This window comes from Gordionus sp. m RMFG-2023, chromosome 1 (assembly GCF_954871325.1).
Source record: "Gordionus sp. m RMFG-2023 chromosome 1, tfGorSpeb1-WG-v2, whole genome shotgun sequence".
NCBI classification, from domain to species: domain Eukaryota; kingdom Metazoa; phylum Nematomorpha; class Gordioida; order Chordodea; family Parachordodidae; genus Gordionus; species Gordionus sp. m RMFG-2023.
In genome coordinates, this window is record NC_088775.1 from 59,576,858 (window position 1) to 59,595,839 (window position 18,982).

The 18,982-nt window shown below is 27.5% G+C and overlaps 1 protein-coding gene across 8 annotated transcripts in view; it reads left to right on the forward strand.

The window, feature by feature from the left end:
- Positions 1–18,982, forward strand: part of LOC135931436 (MAP kinase-activating death domain protein-like) — a 120,024-nt gene that overhangs the window by 71,947 nt on the left and 29,095 nt on the right. For all 8 annotated transcript variants that reach the window (XR_010573039.1, XR_010573040.1, XM_065468538.1 and 5 more), the window contains exons 12-16: positions 4,470–4,673; positions 5,114–5,191; positions 12,116–12,368; positions 12,950–13,220; positions 13,319–13,437. Coding sequence is in view for 6 of the 8 variants with exons in the window: in XM_065468538.1 (XP_065324610.1) it covers positions 4,470–4,673; positions 5,114–5,191; positions 12,116–12,368; positions 12,950–13,220; positions 13,319–13,437 (925 nt within the window). In the remaining 2 variants the exon portion in view is untranslated. The remainder of the gene's footprint in view (positions 1–4,469; positions 4,674–5,113; positions 5,192–12,115; positions 12,369–12,949; positions 13,221–13,318; positions 13,438–18,982) is intronic.

Here is an 18,982-nt window from a genome sequence, read left to right on the forward strand (position 1 = left end):
GTTGATTGGACAGAATATTTACAATAAGTAAGTCAATCAAATGTGTTTTTTTTAAATTATATCCTAATGTGTTTTATTCTTTCCTTTTAACATTATCCCAGAAACAAAATTTCAGATATTGAACACAAAATTTCGAATCCTAATATTCACATGAGTCTTTTATTATACGATGGACTACTTTCCCCCTTTCCTTGGGTCTAAAATAATATCAAATGACCGTCTCCATTCATTTATATAACCTCCAAAATTTTAAAAATAAAGAATATTCTAATATTATCTAATGGCTCCCTCCATTACCGTTTATATCTAATATATATAATCTCCATAATCAAAACACGATCGTTTTCTTATCTCTCTATTGTATTTAAAATTTAAGGAGACTGTATAATGTAATGTTAATTTTTTGCTATCTACGAGAGTCGAACCACAAACCTCCCGTTTCAAAGATGCATTGAATAATTAAATTTAAAATATTAATTATATATATTATATATATTAATTAATAGCTGATATTTTTAAAATTTTGCCGTTTATTACCATAACTAGCTGACGGTGTTGAAGGGTAATTATTTAGTTTGTGTGTATGGTACTAAATATATTTTATTAATAAATTTTTTAAAAATATTAAAATTTAGGAGAAAAGAGGTAAAATTGTTGCAATACAGTAAGCATTAAGAGTATTAGAAATATCAAAATTTAAATTTGTGATGGAAATCATATTGGATAAAATTTAAAATAGAGATGCTTGAAGATTTTTGAATTTTAAATATGGGTTAGACATTGGCCTGAAAATTTTTTTTTGCAGACATAGCTAGGCCTGATCAAAAAACCAAGGCTCATGCAACTTTCATATTCTGATTCAGTTCTTAACTGCCAAAATTATTATGGTCTTTGGCGGGCTTGAGAAAATTTTCTCAACATGATTATGAGAATGAACCTGCTGGAAATTTTTTTATATTAAATATTAAGCATAATATTTATATGGGTCTCAGGTAAAAGCTAATTTAAATATATTTTTACTCAAAAAATAGTATTCACTATTGGTCCTAATGAGTTGATCTTGGTCTGAAGTAGGATTGAGCGAGATTAAAAAGAATAAAAATGAATATGGTTTTTAGAGATTTACCTATCTCCAGGCTTGAGAAAAAAATTTCAAAATTATTACGCGTTGGCCAGGTTTGAGAAAAATTTTTTAAAATTATTATGAGTGGGGCTGGGCTTGGAAAATATTTCTATGAATTATATTGGACGGGCTTAGGGAAAATTTTTCAAAATTATTATCAACTTGGACGCTTGGGAATTCTATTATCAACTATGGATCAGACATTGACCTAAAACAAATTTTTTTTGCAGGCCTGGGGACCTAGCCTGAAGGGGGGAGGGGGTTATAAAGAATAAAAAGATATTATTTCTAAATAACAGGTAACAACTATCATAAAAGTAGGGAAAAAAACTAACTAATTGCCCCTCAACCCCGATATATATATAAATCCACATTTACTTATATAAAATCAAAATATTTTTATTAATTTACCTTACCGTAATATAAACTTTTAACTTTATTCTTTTTAAAAATTTGAACTATTTATGACCCATTCTTTATTTTCAATCCATCTTTATCACATGTTCAACATCTAACTTTACTTATTTTTAATCCTAACTTTCATATATAGGGTTTGCCCATTTTTATTTCATCGCGTTATTCTTTATATTTAATGTACATCTATCTAAAATTTAAGATATGTTTATATAAATCTTTTTCAGTAAATATTTGAATACGAAAAATATAATAAAATAAAATATCATCTTCGCGAGGTTAAATAAAGTAAGAAATATAAACGTTTTTATAACAAATTATTTAAATAAGGTCTTGTATATATATATAAACAAATCAAAGCGTAATTTACAAGTTCCAAATAAATATTTTCATTATAACAATTATTCAATTCTATTATATTCCATATATTACTCCGATAATCCATTTATTCTAATATCTAATTCGATCAATTATTCCTAATTATTCATAACTGATTGATGATGATAACAAGTTTGTAAATTGATATTAATAACAACTGAGTACGACAAGTAAACTTACTATACGAATTAACGATTGATAAAAACAACCTACGAAAGAATAACAAGCTAACGATTTGGACAAACTTACGTACAAACTCAAAAACGATTTGGCAAACCAATCAATATATAAAATCAAATGCGATGTAGACACGTCAACGATAACGAATACGACTTATGCAACAACAATATCAGCTAAACCATTTGGACAATAAGCTCTCGAAGATATCTTATATCGTACTATGAGGAAATTTCTTAGAAGAGGGAGAATTTTATAATGAAAATATTTATTTGGAACTTGTAAATTACGCTTAAATTTATTCATACATTTGTAAGAACTTATTTGAATAATTAGTTACAAAAACATTTTTATTTCTTACACTATTTAACCTATCGAAGTTATTCTATTTTATTATATCAAATATTTACTGAAAAAGTTTTATATAAATATATCTTAAATTTTAGATAGAAGATGTACTTTTATTTTATAATTTTGTAAATAAAATTAAATCATAATAAGTTAAATTCTTTTCCACCACCATATTGTCAATTCTTCATTTTCTATATTTCACATCCATAATTTTCATTTCATTTTTTTTAACATTAACAAAATGTTTTTCATCATTTTTTAAAAATCAATACACATTATACCTTTTTTTTCACATTATACTTAAAAAATTATTCATGCTAATTATAATCCCAAAATTTATATATTGAGCAATCTTTTCTCTCTTGTATTAAGTGAGAGAGGTCTTTTTTTCCTATGATAGATGCCTATTCCACACATGAGTCTTAAGACTTACAAAATAAAACTTAATAACACTGGGTTTAAAAGTTAAAATCAAAACATATCATACAGAAACCCTTCACCATATCCAAAATGGTCCCCAAAAAACAATTTCCGAAAGTAAACTTTTATCACAGTAATATATAATGGTCCTCCATTTATATCACCAACCTCTAAAATAAAAATAAACTCCTTTGAACCCATGTTTTACTTTTTATCACTTATATAAATTCTATTTATTGTAAAATAACTTTTCTAAAAAAGAATTTTTTAAAATAAAATCACTCTATTGAATTTTCGTCCTCTTCTTTCTTTTTAAATCAAATTTTCTTTAATTTTTCATAATTCAAAATTAACTTTACTTTTATAAATTATAAATTTAATTCTATTAATATTTTTTATTTAAATTAAATTATTACATATACCCAAATTTCTTTTTTTAAAACATTTTACATTTAAACTTCTTTTTTTGCCTTCCATCTATTCCAATTTTTCTCTACTTTCTTATTTTTAATTTTATACATTTCATACAAATATAATTCTTTTATCTTTTTATTTTGGCTGTGTATTTCCAATGTATTGTTACATTTTTCTGCAAGTGTCTCATCCTATAGTTTACAACACTGCACCCACCAAACTGTCGCACATATTTTTACAAAATTTAAAATTATCAGATCATCTTCTTTTTGAAAAGGAAAATTAAATCAATAATAATCTTTTAGAAAATATATTCACAAAAAATCCTTAAATGTCAATTACAAATCGACAGATACAACAGTACTTTTAAAATATAATTTAAATTAATTAGTATATTTTTTAGTGTCGATTCTAATTGATGTTTTTTCTATCGTCAATCAATGTCCTCTTTATTACGATTATTACAAAACTATAAAGTGCACATTACATTTAATGGTTTAATTTTGCTCTTTCTCGTGAATCACCATTTAATTTGTCATCACTTTTCAAAGTCAAACCTAAATATTTGGAAGAATTTACCTACTCTAACTTTCAATCAGGTTAGATAACTCTTCTTCTGCACTATACAACAAATAAGCCTTAGACACCATGTATGTTTTCCACCCATTATTTTACCAAATTTATACACCCCTTAATTTTAATTTTTTTACCAATTCATTCTTATCCCTACCAGCCAGTACTATTATCAGCAAAATCCACACACCACGGAAATACTAAATTCAGGTATTAAATAATTGTATCAAACACTTGTATAAATAAAAGGACTTTAAAGCTAACCCTTGATATAATAAACTTACATAAAATATTACACCAGGGTATTTTCTTTATATTTAAATTATCCTGCTGACTGGCACCTTTGTAAATCCCTGAAATAGGAAAGAATTCGTACATACATAGTTCAAAAATCTCCTTGTTGATAATATTGAAAAATTAATATGGGATATGGTAATTGACAATTTAATCTCTTTTTAATTCGTTTTGACAGATGATAACCCTTTATTTTGTGAATTACACAAACAGTGGCATTTTTATACCTATCTCTTGGTATCCAATGACCATCTTTTTATTATACCACACTAATTAAATTATTTTACTATTACTACTAGTTGGTTTAACATTTAATTTTTTTAAGATAAACTTGGTAATAACACTATCATGGCGTTAGTTCTTAATCACGTGTATTTTCGAAAGCCTTTGAGTAAAAATGTCACCGCTCGACATATAGGCAATCATGCCGATGAAGTTATTTGGGTGAATTTGCTAGAAGGAAGGATCGTTTCCGGTAAGAATCAAAACCAGAATGTCGAAATAGCGAAAGAACTACAATCGAAATCAAGTTATTTCTTCTTAAATAGTGGTCTTCTTGTATTTATAATTATTTACCTCGTTTTTTAAAATTAATTGGTTTCTTTATAACTAACTAAGTTAAAAAGAGCACTAATTAGCAGAGTTTGAAATTCACCTCAAAATAAAATGCTTTAAAGATGTTTGTCTGAAGATATTTTTAAGAATGGCCAAACAGGTTCTTTATTTTACCTAAATTCCAAATCTATGTAAATCTTTTTTTATTTTTGTGTATGAAGAATCTTTGATGATGAAATCACAAATTTAAAAAAAAAGGATTTTGATCTTTAAAAAAAATGTCAATTTTGTGATCTTCAAAAAATTTTGGACAAAAAAATCTCTGAAGGTTTTTTTCAAATTCTGCTATTAAAATTATATGTTACAAGGTATACTTCATTGTTCTCTGATAAACATAGTATATTAATTTATCAGGTGATGGTAAAAGCATTATTGACACTTCCTCCAGCAATAGCGATCATTCCCTAGGCAACACAGGATGTGGGCACAAGAGTAAAGCATTCTATTTCGAAACATTTTAAGAGACTGATTGTGTAAAATTTTACCTGAATCGTTGCGCGTTAAAATGAACTAGCCTTAATTTCTAATTTTGGGATATTTTTCTAAAATGAATATTACATTATTATATTAAACCACCAGAAAATATTAACATTATATTTAATATTTAAAATCAATTATCTCATCTTGAAATGTAAATATCATAAGACAATTATATTAAAACGTGTATGATGCAGCCATAGAGCGAACCTGAGTTCAGGTTTAGTACGAGTAAAGATTAGTGTATATGACCCTCCTTTGCTCAGGTCTGCTCTCAAAAATAAAAAATATATTCATATTCAAGTTGGAATATCTTGAATACAAATTCAATTTAAGATAAATATCAATGCCTTCATTGTGATCAGCTGATTAATTTGGCTGTTTTTAATATATTATAAATTATTGACTCTAATAGATCTGTCTAATTATGTCGATCTTTTTGCTAAAATCAATAAGGAAATATGTATGTTGATTGATATCAGCTTTTAAAATTGGATGAATTATTTTTTAAAATCTTAAATCAGATTATGGAGCATTTTGGTGACTGATGAAATCTTCTGAATTCATTTATTTTACGTCTTCATATTAAAATTTTTTATTATATATTTATTGCATGCACATATTGTTTATAAATCACTCTATCAATAAAACATTTCAAGTCAGGAGTAGCCACCCTTGTACCCTCCTTTTTGCGCTGCCATGCTCGCAATGAACAAAAAATTGATATTGCCATCAATGTTATCAACATATTAAAGAAACCAATCCAAATGTATAAAATTATTACAATGTGTATTTATTTACGTATGTATTTTCATTGATCTAACGTCGTCTTGAGCGGCCTTCCAAACATTATTTCGGCAGGGGATTTGCCGGTAGTTGCATTTGGAATATTTCGATGCGTAATAAAACATTCGCTAAATTTAACTGGTCCGGAGTCCCACCTCTCCTTCCAGCAAAACGCGTCTTTATCGTATGTATATAACGCTCAGCCAAACCATCCGTTTGGGGCTATAAGAGGCCGATCTAAAATGTTTTAGTTGTTTTTAAAAAGAAACGTTTTGAATTCAGATCCAGTAAACTGAGTACCGTTATCTGAGACAATGTAGCGAGGTAGCCCAAATCTATCGAAATAATTACGCATATAATTTATTACACTCGCCGAATTAATATTTGTTAAAATTGTAACTTCAACCCATTTGGTGAAAGCGTCTACGCAAATTAACCAATACTTTCCAGATACGGGGCTCTCAAATCAATGTGTATTCGTTCACAAGGTCAGGTAGGAATGTTCCAATTGTATAACGGCACTTCTCTGGCTCCCGATCTTCCCTCCTGACAACTCTTGCATAACGAACTCTTCAACATCACGATCAAGATTTGTCTAAAAAACATATAATCTACTTAATGATTTCATCCCTACTACTCCAAGATGTCCTTGATGAATAACATTCAAAACCTCCATCTTTAGATTATCGGGAATAATAATTCTATCATTATAAAATAATAATCCTTTCGAACGATATATTATCTTTAATTAAAAAAAAATTTTTTAAATCACCGAATAATTATTTATATTATTAATATACCAACGATTTTTAATTAATTTAATAATCTCTTTCAGATTGATATCATTGCTCGTTTCACTTACGATTTTACTGCTAATTTTTAATTCTCTAATTTCATCTTCGAATTTTTTTGTAACTTCAATAGTTTTTTTCTCTACCCCCAAACTGGACAGAGAGTCGGCACATTTGTTTTGATTACCAGGCCTATGAATTATCTCAGTCGTAATTTAATATCTTTGTCGCCCACCGTATAAACGGTTATTTGTTATTTTATTTAGGTCTCTTTTAACACCTAAGATATATTTTAAAGGTTTATGATCCGTAACCAAAATAAAATGTATTCCATAAATATATTGATGAAACTTCTCGATAGCGAACATGATCGCCGAAGCCTCCCGATCAATTATGGCGCAATTCTTTTCAGCCGCCGAAAGGGTTCTCGATGCATAAGCAATCGGTTTCTCCTGGCCAGTAAGAAATCGGTGTGCAATAACAGCTCCAAAACCATCTTCGGAAGCGTCACAAGAAATGACGACAGGAATATTCGGCTGAATAAGGAATTATTGTATCTTCTTTTGATAGTATTTTTTTAACTCTATTAATTAAATATTTCATTTTCTTTAGCTGACCAAAACCAACTAACATTTTTACTCGTTTGTCAGTGTAAAGACTCACAAATATAATGTAAATTTTTTATAAATGACTCATGGTAATTCACGATTCCAAGAAACGAACGTAATTCTTTAACATTATACGGTGTTTTACAATTTTTTATGGCATAATATTATCTTCTATAGGGTGAATTCCGAATTCGTCAATAACATGACCTAAATAAGTTACTGACTTTCTCTATTTTAATTTTATAGGTCATCGTTGTCAGTCCAGCCTTATCAAATCTTCTTAATACCTCTTCTAGATTAACTATAAATTATTCTCGCCTGCAATAAATACGTCGTCTAAAATTACACTAACCATAGGAATTCCCTTTAATAGGTTTTGCATGCTTTGAAATATTATCGAAGCGTTAGTCAACCCAAAAGGGATTCTTTGGTATCGGTAATAATCGACCTGAGTCGAAATTACTAAAAAGTCCCTACATTCTGGACTAACTCCGAATTGTAAAAACGCATCTCTTAAATCTATCGTTGAAAATATTTTACCACCCGTGATCCTATTTGTCAGGTCGACGAAAGTTGGTAGTAAATTGTTATCTATCGCTAAATATTTCTTGATTGTTAAGCAAAAATCTCAGAATATCCCCACGACACCGGATTTTTTTAAGATATTAACCATTGGCGTATCCCAAGTGATGGAATTGTTGTTGGATCCGCCTTCTCGATGACGCCTTCTACTAAAAGTCTGTCCAACTCATTTTCAACGGTTCGACGCAACGGAAATGGAATTCTTCTAGCCGGTAGCGCAATCGACACTATGCTCGGTTGTATCTTGCTGACGGCTTCCTGTAATTTTATTTGTCCTATTTTTTTAAAAAAACTTGCGGAAATTTTGAAACAATAATATTTAAACTGAATTCATATTTATATTATTAATCCGAACTTCTTCTGGAAGTTTTATATCAAATTCTATAAGAAAAGGCATTCTAAAAATAAGGGAATTCTCATTTAAAATAGTCTTTACTTCGACCTCTACTAAACATTTACCCATACTTCGATTTTGTTATGATTATATCCCACTAGTTTATAAGCAGGCGATAATGATGGTTTGCCTATGCTATTCTAGGTAACCTCATCTATCACATTACACACAGCACCAATATCAAATTCCATAGTAAACTGCAGCCCATTTATCTTCGCATCGATTGTAGCTTTATTAGCGAAAAACAGGCGAGGTGTTCGTGATAGAATCATTTGTATGGCGTGCGGTTTGCTTTTCCGCACCGAAAGCATATTACTTTCCTCTGGTTGAAATTAGGTTTAAAACATGATTTATAATTATTAGGAGTATAATTATTATGGTTGAATTTGTTAGCATTATAATAATTATTATTATTGAATTTATTAACGTTATTATAATTATTATTCCTTAAATAAGTATTTTTGGAACCTTGTTTAGGCTTATGCTTATTTATTTTATTAACTTCTGCCTAGGTTTCCTTCTCCAATGAAGACAACGCGATCACTAAACGCACAGTATCTTCAAAAGTGATATTTCCTTAGGTATATTTTGACCGAAGTTCTTTGTCCAGCTCAGGCAACCCTACTCCTAAGATAAAAATATCTCTTAGGAGTTTATCAACCGGCGATTTAAAATTACATAAAGAACAAATACTTTTCAATTGATTGAAAAATTGATAATAGTTTTACCGCATCTTTTTAAAGTAAAAAAATTATTATGATATAGGAAAATACTAGAAATATCCTTAAATCTTATCTCTAGACTACTAGTAAAGTTAATAATTATAGCTCTTTAAATTATTTGGGTAGTGGAAATTTTTAATTTTGTTCCTATGTATGCTAATATCAATTTGTTTTTTATTTTGATCAACAATATTTTTACTTTGAAAATGAGTTCTATATTATATAGGTAATCCTAAATATTAACTTTTTCTTTGACGAATTCTGGAATATGGAATTGAGTAGAAGTTGATGTTTCTTCTTTTCTTCAGAAATATCTTCTTCGATTCTTCGTTAGGCATAGTATAATTTTAACCATTTTGTTTAATACGTCTCTTTTTTTTAAAAAAAAATCGTCACCAAATGAAATGAAGTGATTTATTTATTTATGTTTAAAATATATATCCATATACACTTTTATAAAATCGTTTATCTATTTTATCTATTACAATAAATTGTAGCTTAAAACCAAATTAACAAAATACAATTTATATTTATATATATAAATGCAAAATAAATTATTGAAAGAACCTTAATATGAAAAGTCACCTTATTTTTTTTTAATTTAAAAATCAATAAATGTTTACCTAAATTCAGAAGATTTCCTCAATGCATGCCATCATTGCATTTGCGTACGCAGCGGCCCCCCCCCCCCCAAAGCCAAAAAAATGCAGATGCCGGATTATATTTTTCAAAAATTTTATTGTTAATATTAATTTATATTTGTTAATATTTATTCCTATCTCATATATATATATATTTAATTACATTTATTTATAACATTCATCTACTAAGTTATTTTATCAATTAATTTCGATTTCAAGTTTTCCTTGGTGTAATTTACCTATTATTTTCAAATTTTAGTGGCGTAATATTTATCTAAATTTCTAGTCAAATAATAATTATCTCTGAAACTCCTTGTACAACAGGGAGAAAGAAATTACAAGCTTGTCCAACGAGATCGAGTCTCCACCATCAAGCAGTAAAAGCTATTATGGAGTTAGAAGAGCCGATTATTAATGCTATTACTGAAATATCACAATGGCTTGAAAGAAATATTTCGTCAGAAGCAAGAAAATTATTGGATTCAATACTTATTCCAAATTTTTTTTCTCATTAGAATGTATTATTTAATTATACAACTATTTTATGTAATACTTTTCAAAAACATAACATTGACTTGATTAAGAATATGAGAATAGCGGATAGCATTTTATTATAACTCAAGGAAATCTAATGTTGATGAAGAATTTCATATTTTATATGTTATTGTTGAGTCAAAAGCAGAGCTATACGTGTTTAATATTTGTCCCCCTCGACTTGCAGCAAGCAAGCTAATCGTCAAAACATTAATATAGGATCAGTAGAAGAGTATTATAAACAAATGTCCCCTTTCCCAACCTTTTTCATATGGTGATAGGAAAAAAATATAAATATTTGTTAGATTTTTATCATGAAGATGTTGAAATATCTTATGATGCCTTATTAGCTGAATAACTATGATTAAAAGATTAACTATGGTTACAGTTCCAAAAAATGCTATGGATGCTTTGCATTATATCAAACACATTTTAGATTATACTCCCAGTGTATTAAAATGGATATATATATATTAGCAGCTCTTTAGTAAACTAATGAGAGAACATTCTCTTTTTTAAGAAGAATAACAGAGCCTTGCAGAGGTACCATTTGCAGGACACGGCCTAGATTTTTTTTAAAAATTTTTTCTGGCCCGGGTTTTTTTTTAAAAAAATTTTCAGGCCCGGCCCGAATTTTTATTAAATAAATTATATTTATTTTTGATTTTTATAGCTAATAATGGCGATTTCAAATATTTGGTTTTAAAATATACAGCTCGGCCCGGATATTTTTTCTAAAAAAAATTTCAGGCCCAACCCGAGTGTTTTTTTTTAAAAAAATTACGGGCCCGGCCTGGGTATATTAAAAGAAATTAAAATACGGTCCTGCTCGGGGGCCGGGCCTGCAAGTCTGTGAAAAACATACCTATGAAATACAACATCTGAAAGTAGATTGAATGATTTGGATCTTTTGAATATTCAAAGGCATTTAACGCCAAGCAAGGATAGATAATTAAAAAATTAGCTCAAAAAATACAAAATATAATTATTCCTAAGAAACTTTTTGTGTATTAATTTATATTTCCAACATTTAATTTTTTTATACTTTATATATTTTAAAAGCTCAAAAAATTCAAATTTCAATTTTGGGTCATTTAAATGATTCATATCGTGAGTTATATTCACTTTATATTTTATAATTCACATTTATTTTTTAGTTTTTCAATGCCGGTTTATATATATAATTTTTTTAATTCACATTAGTTTAAAATTGTGTATTAGAAAATTTATTAGTCCTAATAAATTTATGCTTAGTATTTTTAATTAACAATAATATTTCTTAAAAAATTTTATTATCCCTCCCCCCAGACCAAATTCCTGCGTACGCTCCTGCATCATTGAAATCATAATTGGTAACTGAATAGACCTTTGTCTATGTCTATAATCAGAGAATTTATAAATATCATATAGCCAACTTTAAAGGCTCATAATATGCATATTTTCCCAGAGCCTTTAAAAATAACCGAAAAACTATAATAATGCAATAATTAAAGAGAGCTAATTTCGATAAAAATCGATGCTACCAAAGATTTTGGCAGAACTATTATAGTCATTTATTTACAATATATTAAAAACAACGACCTAATAACACTAAAAACCAGTAAAATGGCAAAAGGCTGTACAAATGAAAATATTAAGTAAGAGATTCTAGACACCATGCAAAAATACAATTTTAATTTAAAACAATTTACACTAGTACTATTACATCAGATGAAGGGCTAATTTTTTTATCTTTCTATTATACTTTTCATATCATCCTGATAGGAAAAGTTTTACATGGAAAATACCATAAATGATTTATTTATTATTTCTGCCTTTAAGATAATACCACCGTTCCTATAGCTTCTAACTCAACTCTTTCCTTATCTTCATCTTCGTACGCTTCCTCTTCATCTTCCTCTTCACCATTTCCCAATGACTCTTCTTCTACCCCCTCTTTTCACCTTGAAGACTCCAAAGCCCTATTATCGGTTCCCAGCGTGGCTTATGGTCGTCGCACTAAAGACAAGAACCACGCGACTGATACTTCCGATACTGCATCGATTCCTCCCACTCCCGGCCTCCGTAGAGCCAAGTTAGTTTATTTTAAAAAAAATTCGCCATCTAAAATCAAGGAGCATATATAGAATGTAAAAAACAAAGCATATTTATGAAGTTATAATCTATATAAATTTATTAAGCTTTCAGCTGTGTCTAGGTTCGACTTATTTTTGATACTAATTGCCCTAGGCTTAACAGCTTTTGAACTAGTACATCTTTTTTGGTTTGTTAAAGTATTTAGTGGCATTGTTATTTTTCATATTTTTTTTTCTCTTACTTTTTAGACTGTTTAGCCATAGATATATAGTCGACTAAATAGCCGGCTGTTTTGTAATAAGTCGAACCAGGACACCCCTAATAACATTTTTATGACACATTATATTCGAAACATGCTTAATTTATATCATGGAATTGAACGAGAAGAGATATTCTAAATTTTAGCGTCGTTATGACAACTTAAACGTTTTTTTTGCCTTGTATTATGAATCCAAATAAACCTTTAACATTTTTTTCTGAAAATTATTTCAATGTGAAAGTAGCGAAGTGCAGTGTATGAAAATTATGAATAAAATCTGCTGAATATTATATTTATTATCTTAACATTATATTTCTAAGAATCAAAATTGCCAGAAAGAAAAAAATAAAAAACCCCACCCGCGAAAATACAATAAGTAGTACTACTAGCCTCAGTAAAAATGGAAATATTACGTCATCTATTATCAATAGATTAGATGATAACCACGTTTTGAATTATAGGGAGATTTGCGGAGAGGATTTAGGAGATAAGCTTATACGGCACTTTTCCACCACTATCAACACCTTGACTTTGCCTAGGAAATTGTTGGATGCTTATTCTAAAACCTTTTGGTTCAAGACTCGGCAAGAAGTTAATCTTTACCTGAAAATTTTTACACGCGCGTTATTTCATTCATTCTAACGTTATTTATTTTAAAATGTTTTTTAAAATAAAATATTGCTTTACAGGTGTCTTTGGGAGACATTTTACCCCTAGGAGGAGCCGATTTGGACTCAGATTTGATCAGGAAGTCGCGAAAATTTAACGATGAACGTATTAATGATATTATCGATGATGACAGTAACGAGTATATTATTTTTTCCTCTAAAAAAATATATCTGGTTTATATAATAAGGTGTAAAAACTTGATGTAATATAATCAGGGACATGGAACGGAACTTTCAATTTTTATTTAATTATAATTAATTCTTCGAAATTATTAATTAAATACCAATTACAAGTAATTATTATATTTTTATGTAATGGCGGCAATTACCATTACTTTTTAAAATGCATAAGGCTAAATTAATGTTAAAAATCTAAGGTCTTTAGTTACAATAATCATAATAAATATTTATTGTTTTACCTCATAAAACTATTTATCAATTTCATATTCTTTTTCTTATTTGAACAAATGTTTTCTTATTATACCCTTATCCGTTTTTATTTGAAATATTAAATCACTCTCTTTGTATATAAAAACTCCTTTATCCCATTTGTTTTCTACCCGGTTAAAGTGTTTTTATCTTCTATTTTATCTAAATGTGTTAATAAATCCTCGAATTCTTGTATTGTTACTAAACATTATTTTATTAGGCGCAATTTCTGTTGTGGCATTTAATATATTTCTATAATTAGATAAGAATTTTTCAAGTACAATCTCAGATTCTTTATTTTTATTTTCCATGTTTCTTCTCTTGCATTTTGAATGTTCTTACCATTATTTCAACTTGTTTATTTGATTGTTGATAATAGGCTGATGTAATTATCATTATAAATTTTTAAAATAAATGATTTGTAAAATTTGAACTTATCAGTTATTATAATCTCAGGTATTCCAAATAGTGAAATTATTTTCAAAATTTCTTTTAATTATAAAAAACATAAGGAAAAGGAATTCGTTAGCACCCAATATGTGGATTCTTATTTTATGGGCTAAAGTTTTTAAAAAAACTAAAATTAGAGGCAAAGTGTCTACTTGTGGTAGTGGCAATTGGAATAAAAATGAAGCTATCAAATTTTTTGTATTGGTTTACTATTGATATTTGTGGGGCAAATGGTAACTAGTGTTAAAATAACCCGATTAAAATTTTAGCCAAAATAATATTATGTAAGTTTTGAGATTTGGCAAATAGAGGCCCATACCTTTCTGCCATTTATGAGAAAAATCTTTAGACTTGTATAATATTATTTTGGCTAAAAAACGGGCCGTTTAACAACATTACTGAGATAAGAGATTTACCTAGGCCCATGGAAAGGTTGCCGGCGATGAAAGGTTGCGAGGTTCTAAAATATTAGGTAATATGTTTGGTTATTATTCTTTAGAGTTTTCTAATATTTCTTATATAATTCTTTGTATTTCAATCAATTATTATATTCTCAATAACTCTAAAATAAAATTATATATATTAACAATGATAATACTAGTTAGTTTTATTCTGGTTTATTAATCCTGGTAATTTTAAATAAATATTGTTCCATTTTTTCTTTATAACAAAACTAATATATTCAATCTTTTTGAAAAGTTAAAATTAACAAATGAATAAATGTCTAAAAATTTGTTCGAAGGTCTTTTCCTTTCTTCATTTTACCATTCGCCATTTCATATATTCTCCATTTATGACATTAGGGATTCGAGCTTTTTTTAGAAATAGACTGAGAAGTTTACTTATTGATGAATGGTGATGTTGACGACCCTGGCATTTGAAAAAATTTAACCCATGTCTGTCCAGCATCAGTTACAATTCAGGCAAATATGAGGTTGGAATATGTTGCAGAGCCTAGTCTATGACCTAGGATAACTTTTAGTTATTCATTAGTTAAGAGATTCTCAGTTTTATTAGGCAAAGTTTCCAACCACTCATCGTCAAATTTATTATATTTTAAAAGAATTTGATATCTTCAAATGGAGAAGAAGTGAATAAAATAGAGTAAAATTTTAAAATTAAGAAGATATTTGTAATTCATTATATCGAGAAAATTGTATCTGTTAAAACATTATTCTACCACATTGCAAGGACCTGGTTAAGTAAGTTATCATTAGAGGAGATCAAGCTGGATATTAGCCAGTTGTTTAATAGTCGGGAAGAAAGGAAAGATGAGAGAGACAGGGTATGAAGGGATAATAGGTCGACGACACCCTTTTTAAGTAGAAGTTGAGCTAATATCTTAAATTGAGTTAAATTACGATTAAAAAATTTTCCCAAAAAGGTTTTAAATAAGGACTTCCAACGTTCTATAAATTCTTTGTAAAATAGATATGCACGAAAGAGATGTAATTTTTTTAGAGCATAAACATTTGCGAATTAGATGGCGATGGAAGGATATTTAGGATTGGGTCAAGGCTGAATATGTTGTGAAATATTTTGACTAGAGATTCTTCAGATGGAAGGATGTTTGATAAAGATAAGCCCAAAAGTGATTATTAGGTTCAACTGTTTTTGCAGCCAGATAAAGCTAATTATCTTAAACAAATTTCTGTTTTCGTTTTGTTTAGGATAAGATCTATGTTTTTAGAATTGGCTTAAAGGAAGTTCAAAACTTCGATTAGTTTAGGAAGTGGACCACAAATTGTTCCATCGTTATGATACCTAATATTTAAATCAAATTTATATTTAAAAACATGGAGGTCATGAATGCCAAAGCAGAATAGGAGTGGTCCAAGTGGGTCTCCTTGTTAGATGTCTTCATCACAGTCTATGGTATTCGTGACTTCTAAAAATTTGGAGCAATCGGGGATCTTTTGATAGAAACATTTTTAAAAATGAAAGCGAAATAAGCTCTTAAATGTTGAAGTCCAGTTTGACTATAAAACTATTGGGAGGATGATTTTTTATATAAATTCGTATCCTAATTGATAAGTACTTAGAATATTTGTTGATTTTATTTTAATACAAAGAATTTTTATCCCACTTGCCAATATTCTTGGTGTTTTTGGTGAGAAATTACTTAAATTTATCACATTAGGGATATAATTAGGCCAAATAAATGGCGATCATAATCTGGCCTTCTATTTTAAATAAGTCATTACGATGACTATTCATCATCTTTCCATATAGTAATACAAGGAAACTGATCTCTTAAATGTTTTCTTTAAATTTAATTTTTATTTCACTTTTTTGTTTTTTTTAAAATTTTTATATGTATACGATTATATTTTTATAATCGTATATTTTTTTTATATGCCTTGTTTTAAATTCGTTTTTTAATAATAAACCTTTATATGTATACGATTATATTTTTATAATCGTATATTTTTTTATATGCCTTGTTTTAAATTCGTTTTTTAATAATAAACCTTTATATATATATTAAAAAACATATTTTAATTTATTTAAAAATTGTAATTTGTTATCCTAAGATTTTTATCATTACAAATTAATTTTATTATTGCAATCAATTACAATTACTTTTTATCTTGATATTACAATTATTTATTACTATCTTGCAGGGTTGGGCAGTATCGCGGATATTTGTATCTAAGATACAAGATACTTTTGTATCTTGTATCTTTTTTAAAATTTTGGAAAGTATCTTGTATCCAGTATCTAAGATACATATTATTTAAAAGTATTTATATCTTAACCAACTTTGTATTCAAAAAGATACAGATAGTTTAAAAAAAAATTATATTGGTTAATTTAAATAGTATTAAAATTCAAAATGATATTGTTTTAAGATTTAAATGAAAAATTTAATCAAAATTTAGATATTTTAAGATAATTTTTGATATATGACGTTGGTCGTCATATAGCAATTTGTTAACAATTAAAACTACCATATTTGAATCGTTTTATATCTGTCTATTTTAAAATTATGGAAGAAGAAAATAGAATAATATGTTTATCTTCGTCTTCAGATGATTCTTCAACCGAAAATTATAACAATAAATTTAAACTAATCATACTTAATGGCAAATTTTTTGAAGTACTTCAAGATGATCATAATAAAGAAATTCATCGTTTTTTGACGAAAAAGTTATAGCAACTGTTACGATAACGGCTCTAACTTTAAGAAAGCTTTCAAGGAGTTTGGATATTCTATGGAAGCTGTAGAGAATGACTTTGACATCAATGATAATGAATGTATAAAATTCGAAATCATTATTATTTAATACTTCTTTAAAATTTATTATGATATTGTAAATTTAGTAAAAAAATTTTATTCAAATAAAATTATTTATTTGTTTATTTAAGGGTCTAAAGAAGCCTCAATAACATTGCCTCAACACATTCGTGTTTGTGCCATACGATAAGTCTAATTGCCACAACAGATGTCGAGAGAGCTATTAAGGATTCTCCTAACATTTCTAAAATTCATCATCCTGCAATAGCTAAATGTACTAAGCTATGGAATGTAGGCCTAAAACTGCAGAACTTATCAAAGCAGTTTTCGGAAAACAATTAGTTACACCTTGTTGCACTAGATGAAATGGTTTGTATGATAGTCTTCATAGTTTATTAAAATTTAAAGGCGATTCCTAAATTATGTCAAAAATTAGAATTTCCTAAATTAAGAGATATTGAAATTCAATATTTATAAGAATATTGCAATATAATGGCCCCATTGGCTATAGCGATTGACAAAATACAGAGTGAAATCAACTGCTATTATGGAGAATCAGCTCCAATTTTAAATGGCGTTAAAAAAAAATTACAAATTTAATTCAAACCAATCTACAATTTTGCAAACCATTAGCTATTGCCATAGAAAATTATTTAAATAAAAGATTTAAAAATATATATGATTTTGATAACAATTTTAAAAGTGCATTTTTGGCAACTATTTCTCATCCCTATTTTAAAAATCGTTGGATTGATGGTGAAAAAGAAAAAAAATACCTTCAGGATTTGTTATTACATGAAGTTTTAATTGTTTTTAAAAATAATATTGAAATTAATACTTCAACAAAATCTTCAATTGATGAAGATGATGATTACTTTTGCCTAACTACCACATCTAATTCTAATAATTCAATAAATGATATTGAAATAGAGGTCCTAAATTATATGAAAGATGACAGGCGGAGTATAAATATGTTAAATAGTTATAAATATATAAAAAAAATATTTATTAAATATAACACAATATACCCTCCTCAGCCCCCGTTGAAAGATTATTTAGCTTTGATAATATGATTAATAGACCAAATCGTCAAAGATTGAACGATAAATCATTTAAATTAATCATATTAAAAAATAATGGTGATTTATGATGCTGATTTATTATTATTTACTAATTATATAATTATTAAATGGAATATCGCATTATCTTTTATAATAAATTTGTTATTTTCTACAATTTATTTTAAATATTTTTTTATAAATTTATATTATAGATAAGAAAATAAAGCTTTATACATTTTGATTTTGACTATTTAAAGTTTTAAAAAAAAGTATCTTGTATCTTAGAAACTTTTTTTTAAAAAAAATACAAGTATCTTGTATCTTATATCTTATTGAAATTTTTCTAAAGTATCTTGTATCTTAAATACAAAATTTTATAAAGTATCCGTATCTGTATCCGAATACAATTTTCTGAAAATTTGCCCAACCCTGCTATCTTGATATTACAAATATTTATTACAAACAATAATTTTATTTTAAATTTCTATATAAGATAAGTAATCAATT